The sequence below is a fragment of the Eucyclogobius newberryi genome, unplaced genomic scaffold (assembly GCF_026437365.1).
Source record: "Eucyclogobius newberryi isolate DKJ021-1_F unplaced genomic scaffold, fEucNew1.0.hap1 SCAF_4, whole genome shotgun sequence".
Taxonomy (NCBI): domain Eukaryota; kingdom Metazoa; phylum Chordata; class Actinopteri; order Gobiiformes; family Gobiidae; genus Eucyclogobius; species Eucyclogobius newberryi.
The window spans coordinates 30,970,026-30,985,110 of record NW_027316056.1 but is presented as its reverse complement, the minus strand read 5'-3'; the positions used below and the strand labels follow the sequence as shown (position 1 = coordinate 30,985,110).

Below are 15,085 nucleotides of genomic sequence, written 5' to 3'. Positions count from 1 at the left end.
TTGGTCTTATCGGGTATATGATGTAGATCTAATTAGATGTAGGTCTAATTAGGTATATGTATCAATTGGGTATCTGATGTAGGTCTTATCGGGTATCTGGTGTAGGTCTGGCAAACTACAGCCCGCGGGCCACATCCGGCCCGCCAAGCAATATTTGTAATATTTAAAATTAAAAAAAATATAATTTTATTCAGTTCACGTCATATTTATTAAGGATACAAGTGCAGACAGATGCCTGAGGGCAAAAAAGAAAGTATAATTTATATATATATATATATATATATATATATATATATATATATATATATATATATATATATATATATATATATATATATATATATATATATATATATATATATATATATATATATATATATATATATATATATATATATATATATATATATATATACACACACACTTTCTTTTTTGCCCTCAGGCATCTGTCTCCACTTGTATCCTTAATAAATATGACGTGAACTGAATAAAATAATATTTTTTTCACACCAATGATTACGGGCCGGCCCTCCGCTACTTGCCTGGATTCGAATATGGCCCTTGGAGGAAAATAATTGCCCACCCCTGTCTTATCGGGTATCTGATGTAGGTCTTATCAGGTATCTGATGTCTAATTAGGTATATGTATCAATTGGGTATGTGATGTAGGTCTTTTTGGGTATATGATGTAGGTCTTTTTGGGTATCTGATGTAGGTCTATTTTTGTGTTGTGTTTATGTAATTCATTCATTTTATTTTTACTTGTTTACTATGTTTAATCTTTTTTTTAAGAATGTGGACTGAATCCAGGTAATGCAAGTGCCCCGACTCTAAACAGGTGGCTGCACTCAAAACTCCACCAGCCACAGGTATTTCCCCTTAAACCCCGGCAGGTCGTGACTGGCCGTCCTCACCATCAGCTCCCTTTGGTCTTCCAGGTTCTTGAGGAATGAAGAGAACTCTTGCAAAGACTTATCTGCAAAACGAAAAGACCAAATATGACCATGAATGAAGTGGCGCAGTCACAGTGTTGACACAAGCAGCAGGCGAGGCATTATGATTATCAGATGTGCTCGCCGCCGCAGACGCTCGCCAACGCCGCACTTAGAACTCTGCTCGGAGCCATGGCACCGGGTGCAAACAAATATTTACAGCAAAAGTTCAGCCCTGGCGGCGGGCACAACCGGTGTTTAGCGCGCGCCACGCCAGAAGGGAAAACCACACTCACCAATGCAGTCCTCGTCGTCCGTCTTGGCGTCGCCAATGTACTCGAACTGAAACTCTCCCAGGCACTGTGCGAACTTTCTCTGCGCCATTCCGAGCTCTGCAAGACAAGACGAGCACATTACAAACACGTTGTTTAGATTCGCCTCGTGGTGATGTCGCAATTTGTCGGAGAGTGCGCAGAGGGGAATCTAAAGCGCACGACAGGACTATAATTAAAAAGACGTCACATAGCATAAGAAGGGTAACCACATTTTAAACATCCTGTGTGTTCAGAACCCTCTGCATCCTGTCACTGAGCAAACCAGGACATGGCAAGCACCGCTAAATAAACAGTACCATCTATGTTGACTGTGCAATATAACTAACGCTCAGCATCGCACAGTAGTGTCTGCTCTATTGAAAGGTGCACGGTGCAATTTTTTGGGTGGAGTTTGTGTTGATTGTTCGTCTCCATGGAGGCGTTACTGCATGGCCTCGTTTGTCCCGCGGTTAGGGTTGTTACAATATCAGATGAAAGGTTTCCGATTATTGTGACATCATGATATCACGACTGACCTTTGACTTTCTTTACAAGTTTAGCTTTATGAATGAAAAAGTAATGATATTGTCACATAAACAGCCAGATAAAAAAGTATTTTTTTGTTTGACTTTATATATTGAAATTACAAATTGTAGCGGACAACAATTTTTTTTTCATCACCACCACCACCACCACCACCACCACCACCACCATCCTCACCACCATCATCACCACCATCACCATCATCACCACCATCATCACCACCATCACCACCATCATCACCACCATCATCACCACCACCACCATCACTACCATCATCATCATCACTACCACCACCACCACCACCACCACCACCACCACCACCATCATCACCACCACCATCACTACCATCATCATCACTACCACCACCACCACCACCACCACCACCACCACCACCACCACCACCACCACCACCACCACCATCATCATCATCATCATCATCATCATCATCATCATCATCATCATCATCATCATCATCATCATCATCATCATCATCATCATCATCACCACCACCACCACCATCACCACCACTATCATCACCATCATCATGTTTTTTTTATGTTCTTTAAAAAAAAAAAAAGATTATTATTGTTCTCACGATTGTAAAGTGACTTGAATAAGCATCATTATCAATTAACTGAACTCCAAATATTTTTTTTGCAATAAAACAACTATTACTGTTATTTTCATGTTGTGGACTATTCAAACTAGAGATGAACCAATGAGGTTTTTCAAGACCAGAGCAGTCGATGACCGAGATTAAGCTTTTAAGCAATATTTCAACTGTTTTCCGCGAAATATATATGATAACTACTAGCGTTGTCACAAAAATGCAAAAAAAGGAATATACTTGATTTGCAATACCAATTTTGACACCACAAAAGTGCTAAAATCATTTAAAACACAAAATAATTATAGTAATGTCTTTATTTCACACTGTGGTCTTATGATACTGTTGTATTGAGAAACATCAAGATCATTCTCAAACTGCTCACAAAAGATCAAACTTTGTCTTGCTTAAACAGGTATCTATATTCGATAATAGTTTAATATCAATTAGTATCGGATTTTCGATATTTTTGACAACACTAATAACTACAAACTATTTCTGGCTGTTCAGTGGACTGCTGCTCTACGCAATTAAAAGCATAATAACAAAGCAATTATTTTTTAGACATCCAGAGCCCTGTTATACTTTAACATTCAAAAGCTTATATAAAAGCTTTGTTATATTTGTATATCTGTACCAATGTAAATTTGCATACATATATATATATATATATATATATATATATATATTTTTATCTTATAGCTTATAGTTGTTTTTATCCCATAGTGGACTTAAATTGTTCCTCTTTTGACTTATTCATTGTTCATTGTTATATGTTGCACCGAATCAACCAACTCTCTCTAGGTGGATGCAAGAACAACAAAACTTGTTAACTTTATAATTTGGTAGAAAACACTAAAGTCAATGACATATCCCCATTCAAAAATTCTAGCAGCAAAACAGAACACTAATAAATCAGTACTTCAGATTGTTGTATGGCATAAAAATCCCCCGGTGGGACAGCTTCACACAGCAAAAGCAAAACAGAATCGACGTGCATTTCCAAATAGTTGAGAAAAGCCCTGGGGCGGGATCTCTGACCTGGGCCGGCCTCATGGGAGACTCGGCAGAATGCTGAACGGGTATTTTAAGACCGGCTGGGACTGTGTGTGGCTCAGTGAGGAGTGAAGCCGCTTTCACTGTACGGTTATGAAATTACACCAAGTTTAAACAATTACTTTTGGACTTAAGCTGAAAATTGATCAATTTGACAGACTTTAGGAAAAAAAAAAATCTTTGGGTTTCCTATGCCATAACAGGAGAAGTAGATTTTCAAAGTTAGGGGCCAGGGGGGCCCCTATCTAAAAAAGTTAGGGGCCCCCCCACAAGCGTGCACGGCATCGCTGCCTCATAAGAACAAGATAAATTTGTTGTTTTAAACCTCGTTATTAGCAGGTAAAACAATTTAAAGTACCTTTATCTTTTATTTGATATGAAGGAAGAGCATAAATACTGAATTCCTATAAACCAGAGATCATGGTCTTTAAAACTGTTTAATTCAATATAATAATGTTTCTTAGATACAAATAAATACTGTGTACAGCATTTGACACAAGGAGATCTTGTGGAATATATAAAATCACAGCCTACAAAATAAACTACTAAAATATATACATTGCCCCGATGCTAACTTCCACATTGACACAGCTTTTGTTGCAAACAACTTTAAAAAGACTGAATTGTGGACTGAGTAGAGACTGACGCCGCCAACCTAGATATCACTTTTGGGGCAAAATTAGACCGGGCATTTCAGAGTACACCCGAAAGCGACCGAACGCAGCGGCCAATCAGATGCCCGCTTTCATCGAAATTAGATCACTGACACCGCTCGGCCAATGACAAGCGAGAGGACTGCGAAGTGGCATGTCTGTCAAAATGAAACTTAAGCGATGAAAATGCCCCAAATATGGCCAAATTACTAGTTGAATCTTGATTTTTTTCGAGGAATTTCAATACAGGGGAACGGCGGGCCACCTCCTAATTCAAACCGCGGGCCCACCGGCGATTTGAGGGCTTAAGGGCCCCGGGCCCCCGTCTATTTTGCAGCCTGCATAATTCTCTCTTCTTTCTCCTTTTATGATTTGTTTGAAGTAGAGATGCACCGATTCCAAAATTCTTGGCCGATACTGATTTCCGGTTTTTAAGGAGGTCTGACCTGCCAAAACCGATTTTTCCGATACCGATTTTCTATCTAGCCACTGATTTTCCCACAATTCATTCATTCATACATACACACATATATATATATATATATATATATATATATATATATATATATATATATATATATATATATATATATACACATATACATATATATATATATATATATATATATATATATATATATATATATATATATATATATATATATATATATATATATATATATATATATATATATATATATATACACATATATATATATACACATATATATATATACACATATATATATATACACATATATATATATATATATATATATATATACACATATATATATATATATATATATACATATATATATATATATATATACACATATATATATATATATATATATATATATACACATATATATATATATATATATATATATACACATATATATATATATATATATATACATATATATATATATATATATACACATATATATATATATATATATATATATACATATATATATATATATATATACATATATATATACATATATATATATATATATATATATATATATATATATATATATACATATATATATATATATATATATATATATATATATACATATATATATATATATATATATATATATATATATATATACACATATACATATATATATATATATATATATATATATATATACACATATACATATATATATATATATATATATATATACACATATACATATATATATATATATACACATATACATATATATATATATATATATATATATATATATATATATATATATATATATATATATATACACATATACATACATATATATATATATATATATATATATATATATATATATATATATATATATATATATATATATATATATATATATATATATATATATATATATATATATATATATATATATATATATATATATATATATATATATATATATATATATATATATATATATATATATATATATATATATCCTGAAGAGTGGGGGACACAGGAAAAAGGAGTCCATTTCTCCTGCAGAAGATGCAGCTCCAATGGTTCCAGATTGAAATCAAATGAACTATTTTCATATAATAATTTATACATCTGTAATTTTACACATTCTTTTGAATGAGCTGGAACCCTCTGCAGGAGAGGAAGCAGGTGGAACATGAGGAGGGTCAGTCCCAGAGCGCTGCCAGCACCTCCCTCTCAAAGCTGGAGGACTCTGGCTCCAGGTCCTCTTCCTCGTGGTTCTACAAAAAACACACATTGCAATTTAGATGACACGGGCTAAAAACAAATTGTAATCCAACCAAATGCTTTTACACCTGTGGGTGCAGCAGAAGGGCCAGCATCCCCTGAAGGAGCAGGAGCAGCAGGGGCAGGGGCAACAGGGAGGTCTGAAGGCAAATCCAGATCTTCAAAAAGAACATTGTACAGCAGTTATATTTGAGCCCAGTACATTTACTGCAATATTATTCAAACTTTTAAGATTATAATACAGTATATTAAATGAGGCACATATTTTGCCAATATCATTTTCCAGTTTCATCAGCTCTTTGATAACTTCACACTCTCACTAGAAGCACAATGAGCTGAGCACTATAGATTCTAGAGCACTATAGATTCTAGAGCACAGGAGATTGTGTAAACATTTCTTTGAGGCTGTGGGACAATTAAATAGTCCTGACATTAGATCGTAGTCACTCATTTCGCTGTTCGAGTCAGTAATTTAAGTTTTGTATCTATGTAATGTATGTCTCAAATGCAAAGTATTTTTAAAGTCTCATTTCAAGTGGATGAGATCTCTTGTTAGCATTAGCTCATAGCCTAGCTCTGCTAGTTGAGCAGAACAACAACAACAACAACAACAACTAACTCTTCTGACAGCCCTGCTGCTGCTTCTTCTGGCCCCTTCATATAATGTGTCCCTACTCTTCTACAGATAACTCTGAATAAACACATGAACTCGTCAAACACAAACCAGCGCAAATTATTTTGACCGCATCAACTATCAACACGTAGATTGTAATCGTCTCAAAGTTGTAATAACTTACCCAACAGTCCAGTCTCCTCTGATCCTCCTCCAGGCTCGCTCCTTCTTGTGTTCCACCAAAGTTGAACAAATCTGAACTTTTCTGCCACGAACGATTTTAACCCTTTGAAGCTTATGCCTGTCAAAGCGTCTAGAGCGGAAAACACCAAAACGCACCCTCCGCGCCGCGGCGAAAAAGCAGGAATCGCGCCGCGGGAAACGCAGGAGGTGTTCGACGCGCGTTTACATAGACTTTAATGTAAACTGGACACTTTGGCCGCCGCGCTCTGAATGAGTCTTGTTAGTTTTTAGCTGTTTTGCTCTGGACGCGTTGAGCTGCTACGCACCGCGCATGCGGGTCAGTTTGGATCGGCCAAAAACCGGCAATTATGACATGGACCGGCCGGTCACCGATTCTGGCCGATTCGACCTAAAACCGGCTTTTTAAATCGCCGGCCGATTGATCGGTGCATCTCTAGTTGGAAGTCTACTTTTTTATTTATATCTGATCACTCTCTGGTCTTGTTACTCTTTCACCATTCTTGTTTTTGTATGTTCTTAAATTTAAAAAATAAAAACATTTGACTGAAAAGAAAAAAGAAATCGCACCATGTTAAAGCAATTGCACAAAAATTTGGTTTAAGACCTGCATGGGTTGGTACGACTGGACTTTATTGTTAATAAAAAAACTTTAAAAATCAAACTGGTGAGAGCAAACTAGTGCCAATAATATAGTTTTACCGTATTTTTCCGGACTATAAGTCGCACCGGAGTATAAGTCGCACCAGCCAAAAATTTATAATAGAGAAGAAAAAAACATACAAGTTGCACTGGAGTATGAAATGCGGTTGCAAGTGTGAAAATAACAAATAATATCACATACAAGTTGCTCCAGAGTATAAGTATACAAGTATAAATACAAGTATAAGTCGCACCCCGGCCAAAACTATGAAAAAATACGGTATATACACTGTAGTCTAGAGTAACAGAGATGAAGAATACACATAAAGCCAACTTGTATAGCTTTGTGAGAAAACAGGGCTGTGGGTGAGCTCGTAGTACATTCAAATTACAAAATGTGGGTAAAATAATCTATATTGGCCATTGGTTTCTCAGAATTCTCAACAATTGGCCATGAAAACACCCCATATTTGTCAGTGAGTAAACAAAGATATCACATTTACTACATGACATAAGGTCCAAATAAGCCATATCAATATCATATCATCAAGAGAAAAAGTAACCTTGTTTCCGTGAGGCACGAGTGTCGGCCAATCAGCCAGCGCCGACAAACGCGTCAGAGCAACGTCCATTTAGCGGCGCAAAAAAGATAAGCAAGTTTTTAATTTCATTGCAAATAACGAACTGAGCCGCACCAAGACGGCTTGCGGAGATTCTGGAGACGAAACCCGTGAATGGCATTGGGCGGTTTGGCTTCAGCGGAGGACCAGATTCTGCTTCTACTTCGCTGATACTCGACGTGGCTGCTGAAACTCGACGAGACGCGACAGCAGAAACTCGACGAGACACGGCAGCAGAAACTCGACGAGACGCAGCCGCCGAAACTCGACGAGACGCGGCCGCCGAAACTCGACGAGACGCGGCCGCCGAAACTCGACGAGACGCCGAAACTCGACGAGACGCCGAAACTCGACGAGACGGCGAAACTCGACGAGACGCCGAAACCCGACGAGACGCAGCCGCCGAAACCCGACGAGACGCAGCCGCCGAAACCCGACGAGACGCAGCCGCCGAAACCCGACGAGACGCAGCCGCCGAAACTCGACGAGACGCAGCCGCCGAAACTCGACGAGACGCAGCCGCCGAAAATCGACGAGACGCAGCCGCCGAAAATCGGCGAGACGCAGCCGCCGAAACTCGACGAGACGCAGCTGCCGAAAATCGGCGAGACGCAGCCGCCGAAACTCGACGAGACGCAGCCGCCGAAACTCGACGAGACGCAGCCGCCGAAACTCGACGAGACGCAGCCGCAGCCACGAGACACCTGCATGCTACGGCATCTCGGCATGTAGGCCATAAAGCCACAGGAAGCCCGCAGATGGAGCGCAGACAATAGGGCGGCTGGTGCATCGCTGGTTTCAGACACTATACATAGCACTTGAAGGAAGCGTTACTTTTTTCTCACGGGTGATGTCATGTCGTTTTGTAAGCAAAAACCAACCTAGATCTTTACTACGGTGTTAATACTTTAGGGTGAGACGTGTTTTATTTTTCACATTTTGAAAAATAAACACAAAAAAAACAATAAAAAAAAAAATTGATTAAAAAAATAGATGCAATAGATGAAATAAAGAAAATAAAAAAATAAAAAAATTATACAACTAGTAAATAAATACAACGACTGGTAGAGTTGTCAAATCAATAATTTGGTTGACTACTGCCATAGTGAAACATATGCCATTAAACTATATGACCGTGTTAGAGAAACAAACAAAATAACACATTACACCAAATGTGCAAAGCTAACACACAATTAACAAGCTTATGCTAATGCCAGATTATTATTATTAGTATTATGTAGATTGTCTGAAGAGCATTATTATCTACTGTCATTACAATTTGATGTAATGTAGCTTATGCATAATTAAAACAGGTCTCCAGGAATAATAGTGGCGTCTTGCTGCAGCTAATGGGGCTAATAATTATAATGAATAAACAAAAAACAAAACACAATGCCACCTTACAATTCACTAGTACATCAAGCTTCTTATTTGTCAATGTCTTTTAGGGAAAGTACGACAAAGTCAGAATTGGATAAAAGCTTGAACATGAACACATCTCGCTCTGGTTGGATAAAGCGAGACATAAATCTGCTCGTTTTCTGGTCCTTGCATTTGTCTTGTGCTAAAAGATTTCCAAAAACAACATTAATTTTGTTCAAATGAAGGTTTGTCAAAAGGTGATGTACACAGATGGCCCGGGTCGAATACATTTTGAGAGAGCAGCTGCTCCAGAGATACAATCAGAAAGTCCATTTCCTCGGTTAACAGGATTGACGCGAATGTGAATGGAAACTCATTTGATTATGGTTTCTATGCTGGTTACTATGCTGGTTACTATGTACAAGTCTTTGTTTACTTTTTTGTCTTTTAAAGTGCAGGACAGGTCGGACTCATTGAACTAAAATGCAGTTAAGATAAATGTGTTTTGAATTTTGCTAAAAATGATAAAAATGTATACCAGAAAAGCTCATTTTTAGGTTTATAATGTCACTTCCTGTTTGTAATTTATGACATTACACTAGGAAATTACCAAGCAAACACTGGGCAAAAACTCATCTAATGTCACCATTTTTCTTTTTGACGAATAAAAATATATGAGAGCAACTTTATTTTGTATGAAAAAGATGTTTAAAGGGTGGTCTATTTGTGTGAATTCTGCATAAACTTTGACTGGAATGAGTATCCATAGTGTGAGGTCACTTCCTGTCATTTTCTACGGACTTTTCAAAGTTTTCTCCACAATTACCTGCTTAATTGGTGTAAAACTAAAATGTATATGTACGACAACTACAAATGCACCAAACAAAGTTAAAATTTGAAAATTGTAAAAACCTTGTCATAGGCACTTTAACCATTTCACGTTTTAGGGCCAATGCAAGTCTGAGTAATTTTTGAATATTTTTTTCTTGACAGCAAAAAAATCGTATTACTAAAAAGAGAAACAAGCAAGAACAATCTTTCAAAAGAAGCTTAAAAATGTATATTTGTTGTACACAAAATCGTCTGAATATTGTCATTGAGAAAATGTATCAAGATATGAAAGAAATATAATATATAAAAGGATTTGTTTATTGAGACTGTTACCAAGCAACAGTGAAATATTTCATCTTTAAATCTTTCAATTCCTCAAGTTTGTGATCTACTTAACAAAATGTAACTTTCTGAAAGACAAAATAAAATTAAAGCCGCAAGCGGCATCCAACGGCCCTCGCGGGCCGCCGGCCTTCCGACTCTGCGCTTTCGACTTGATAAAGATGGCGCCCTTATTGTGTGTTGAATAAAAAAAGAACTTGACAGACGGCGACACAATTGACATGGCCAATCCAGTGCAAATCAACACAAGTGTCAGTCAAATTTGCTGCGCCGCCGCACAGAGACCGTAGCACTTGGAATAAAAATATGGATAACTTTTGATGCCGCGCTTGTGTAGATGATTTTTCCCAAAGTAAAGCTTGATTGAGCTATTGCCCACGGAGGAGTTTGTTAAAGTGTGAAGCGTAAATGTGAACATTTCAGAGATTTCGCTGATTTCCCATTTCTGACATATATTTGCGGGTCCGCCACACAGAGACCGTAGCACTTAGAATCAAAATATGGATAAGTTTTGATGCCCCGCTTGTGTAGATGATATTCTCCAAATATGAACTTGATCGGACAATCGCCCTAGGAGGAGTTCGTTAAAGTGTGAAGCGTAAAAATGTGGTGATTTGAGCAATTCTATGATTTTCCCATAAGGATAACATGGGATGTTTCTGTCATCGCTACGGTTACGCCATACAAAATATGACTTTGGCTCTCATACTTTTGTGATCAGGATGGCAAATTAGAATTTTGTTCAAAATATCATGTCATTTGGAAAAACTCTATTGTTTATAGGCCACTCTGAAGGCCAAATAGTCAGAATTCTGGGAAACGTTTGCGGCTCCGTCGCACAGAGACCGTAAAAGCTATCCTTAAAATTTGGATAACTTTAGATGCCCCACTTATCTAGAGGACGTACACCGATTTTGAGGTCGGTGGGCAAAACGCACTAGGAGGACTTCGTTAAAGTGTAAAACATAAAAATGTGGATATTCGAGAGATTTAGCGGTTTTCCCATTGGGATAACATGGGAGGTTTATGTCATCGCTACGACTACGCCGTAAAAATTAAGGCATTTGTCTGATTGGCTTTTTTGATCGCGACGCCAAAATAGAATTTTGGGTAAAGTTTAGAAAATTTTGGTAAAACTAATTTTTGACCTTCAATGTTAATTTAAAGGTCACTCTGTAGGGGGCGCTATCGCGCCCATTTCAATTTTGTCATCATAAACTGGTCCAAACTAGAAAGTTGAACAACTGATTCAAATTTGGTCCTAATCGGACTTGTTTTGATCAAATGGGAACAATTTTTAGATCTGCAATATCCCAAAATAAGTTGTCCAACTTTGCGGCTGCGCCGCACACAGACCGTAAAAGGTATCTCAAAAAATTGGATAACTTTAGATGCCCCACTTGTCCAGAGGACGTCCGCCGATTTTGAAGTCGGTGGGCAAAACGCCCTAGGAGGAGTTCGTCAAAGTTTGACGTGAACAAAATGGCTAACACAGCGTGTTTTCATTTTCAAAGGAAGATGGCGGGCATAGGGTAATTCTGGGGGCGTGGCCACAATAATATTTGTTTTTTGTCCTCACGAGAGGAATGCGTGTTCCGAATTTCGTAGCTCTACGACAAAGTTGACCTCGGGGCGTCTCCCATAGGCGCAATGTATTTTGACTTTTGTCAGTAGCGCTGTCGCGCCATTTTTTAACGAAAAAAAAAATGGCCCAGAAAAAACAAAATTTTTCGCCGATTTTGAATTTTGGGTAAAGTTTGGTGAGTTTTTGAGCATGTTCAGGGGGTCAAATTAGAGTTCAAAGCGCTGAAGAACAAGAAAAATAATAATAAATATAGCCGCAAGCGGCAATGATCGGCCCTCGCCACGCCGCCGCCACACCGCCGCCACGCCGCAAGAGGAGGGGGCGCTAACGCGCCCCAATTGTCCTTTTATCACGCCTACTGCTGAATCTGTGACGCTGTCACATGTTCTCCCCTTTGTTTTACCATCAAAAAGCAATTTTATTTTGAATTCTTGGCAAAATGTGCGGCTTTGCCGCACAGACACCGTGACTCTTTGAATGAAAATGTGGATAACTTTTGATGGTCCTGAAGATGAGTCTCACCAATTTTCAGGTTAATAGGGCTGACGCCCTGGGAGGAGTTTGTGAAAGTCTAAAGTGTAAACATGTTCTGGCCCCATTGGAATAACATGGGAGGTTTCGGTCATCGTTACGGCAACGCCATAACAATTATGACATGGGTCTCATTGACTTTTTTGATGGGGATGCTAAAATTGAGTTGTGTGTCAAATTTCATATAATTTCGCAAAACTAAACATTTAACCTCCATATAAAATCTGTAGGGGGCGCTGTGGCGCCAAATGAATTTATTTCACTTCAAGTAGGTTTAGGGCAAAGAGTTTAACAACTGATTCTAATTTGACGCAATTCGGACTTTATCTGCGCAAACGGCAGAAATTTTAAATATGGGAGATTTCTGAAATTTTAGTTACAGTTTGCGGCTTCGCCGCACAGAGACCGTGAGAGGTATCAATGTAATTTGGATAACTTTTGATGTCCCACTCCTCAGTAGCATTTTCACCAAATTTCAGCTTTTTAGGGCCAACGCCCTGGGAGGAGTTCGTAAAAGTACGACGTTTGGAAAGACTCCGAAGTCATGTTTAGCCATTTTTGAAGCAATATGGCCGACATTTGGTTCGGGGGACGGCGTTGCCGTAATAATATTTTTTACTTCTCTTGTCACCATCTACCTCTGCGCCAAATTTCATGATTCTACGATCAGATTTTTTTTGGGTCATTTCCCATCTCTCAATGCATTTTTGGTACATTTGGTGGCGCTGACGCGCCAATTTTTTTTTATTTTAGAAAAGGGAAATAGCCAGAATGTAGAGAGGCACGATTTTTAGAGGTGTGCAAATTTTTGTGACTTTTCGTCAATGTTCACTGGGTGAAAAATAGGGGGGTTGGTCCCGAGAAGAAGAAGAAAGAAAGAAAGAAAGAAAGAAAGAAAGAAAGAAAAAATAATATTCCGATGCGAAAACAATGTTTCCCATTTTTCAAATATCATAAACTATACATTTTCGGAAAGCGCTCGCGCTTTCCTACCTCATGGTGTGGGTCCCTGGTCACTGACGGGTACTTTCGATAATTTTGAGTGGGCTCCGCCCACTTTGTGTTTTTGGCCCTCTATACAGTAATAATGTTCAATTTTTGCATTACATGCTTATATGCACGGAACATGCAAGAGATGGGGAACGTATTCGTGAGCTACTTAGCGCAAATGAGTGCTTTATATGGGGATGACGACCGCGAAGCGGTCGTCATCCCAATGTAAAGTGCTCGTTTAGTGCGAACTTTTGCACGGGCTTCGCCCGTTTACAACGGTAATGTTCCATTTTCCTACAACTAATTAGTATGCACGGGGCGTGCATGAGTGGAGGAGTGCGTTAGTGAGTGTTTGGAAGTGGGCGAGCGCTTCGCGCTCGATTTCGTGCGCACTACGTGCGCACTTTCGCAGCCGTGCTTCGCACGGCCTTACGAGATTAATAGGCCTCTCGCCAGCTTGTGGCGCTCGGGCCTAATAATATTTTTAGCAAAAACAATATAGCCGTTTCCACTATAACAAATTATACATCGTTTGAAAGCTCTAAGCCTTCCCCATGCCGCCATGGGGTGGAATCATCATTACGAGCGCTTACGCGCTCGTCACTCCCCATTCCGTCGGGATGCCCCGCCCACTCCCCATAGACTTCCATTGATTTGAGCAGATACAAGCATGGCCCATGCCTGCGGCATGGATTCTCGCGTACAGGACAATGCCAGGAGGGTTTTTGGAGGAATGCAGCGCTTCGCGCTGCTGTTGTCAACAATTTGTGAATGGGCTACGCCCATTCACAAATTGTTGACTATTTCTGTCATAGCTGCTTTTACCATTGTGCGCCCCAGCAGACATTAAATCGGGACACACGGGACAAAGTCTGTGCGAAACCAGGACAAATGCACCAGAACACGGGACGTAAACAATCGGGGCTGTCCCAGGTAAATCGGGATGTCTAGTCATAGCTATGCGGGATGTACATCGGCGCAGTTGAAGGATTTGACTACGAGGAATGAACTGAAAAAGTGAGAGTATTGTGTTGTATTTTACGTGTTGCAACTGAACGAGGCTGGGAGTTGTTGTGAATACGCTAACGTGTCTTTTAGCGGTAGCAGAGTGTGTTCTGTGTTTGTATTTTACGTGTTTACAAGTGATCTTGACAGAATTGATTTGGATATGCTAATGTGTCTGTTAGCGGTAGCAGAGTGTGTTTTGATGTTGAACAATGTTGATCTGAATGAGTTGAACGCGTTTAATAAAGCTCAACTGACTCTGACTTATCCGTCTGTTTTGTTTATCTTATGCGCTTTATCGTCCGGTGCGCTTTATGTATGGACCAGTACACATGGTACACAGATAGCTGATGGTGCGCTTAATAATCCGGTGCGTCTTTTCGTGCGCAAAATACGGTACATAAATTTGCTTCTAAAATTGTCACGATTACTATTTTTTGGTTCTTCCGATTATATTATGACCTGAATAATCACAATTATTGACTGTAGTTATTTTTGT

At 38.7% G+C, this 15,085-nt stretch overlaps 1 protein-coding gene across 1 annotated transcript in view; it reads right to left on the bottom strand.

Moving 5' to 3' along the window:
• The window catches only part of arhgap10 (Rho GTPase activating protein 10), a 108,991-nt gene that overhangs the window by 81,478 nt on the left and 12,428 nt on the right, over positions 1-15,085 (bottom strand). Inside the window, exons 2-3 of the mRNA XM_072462758.1 lie at positions 1,229-1,324; positions 915-976 (exon numbers count right to left, since the gene is read on the bottom strand). Of these exons, the coding sequence (XP_072318859.1) occupies positions 915-976; positions 1,229-1,324 (158 nt within the window). The remainder of the gene's footprint in view (positions 1-914; positions 977-1,228; positions 1,325-15,085) is intronic.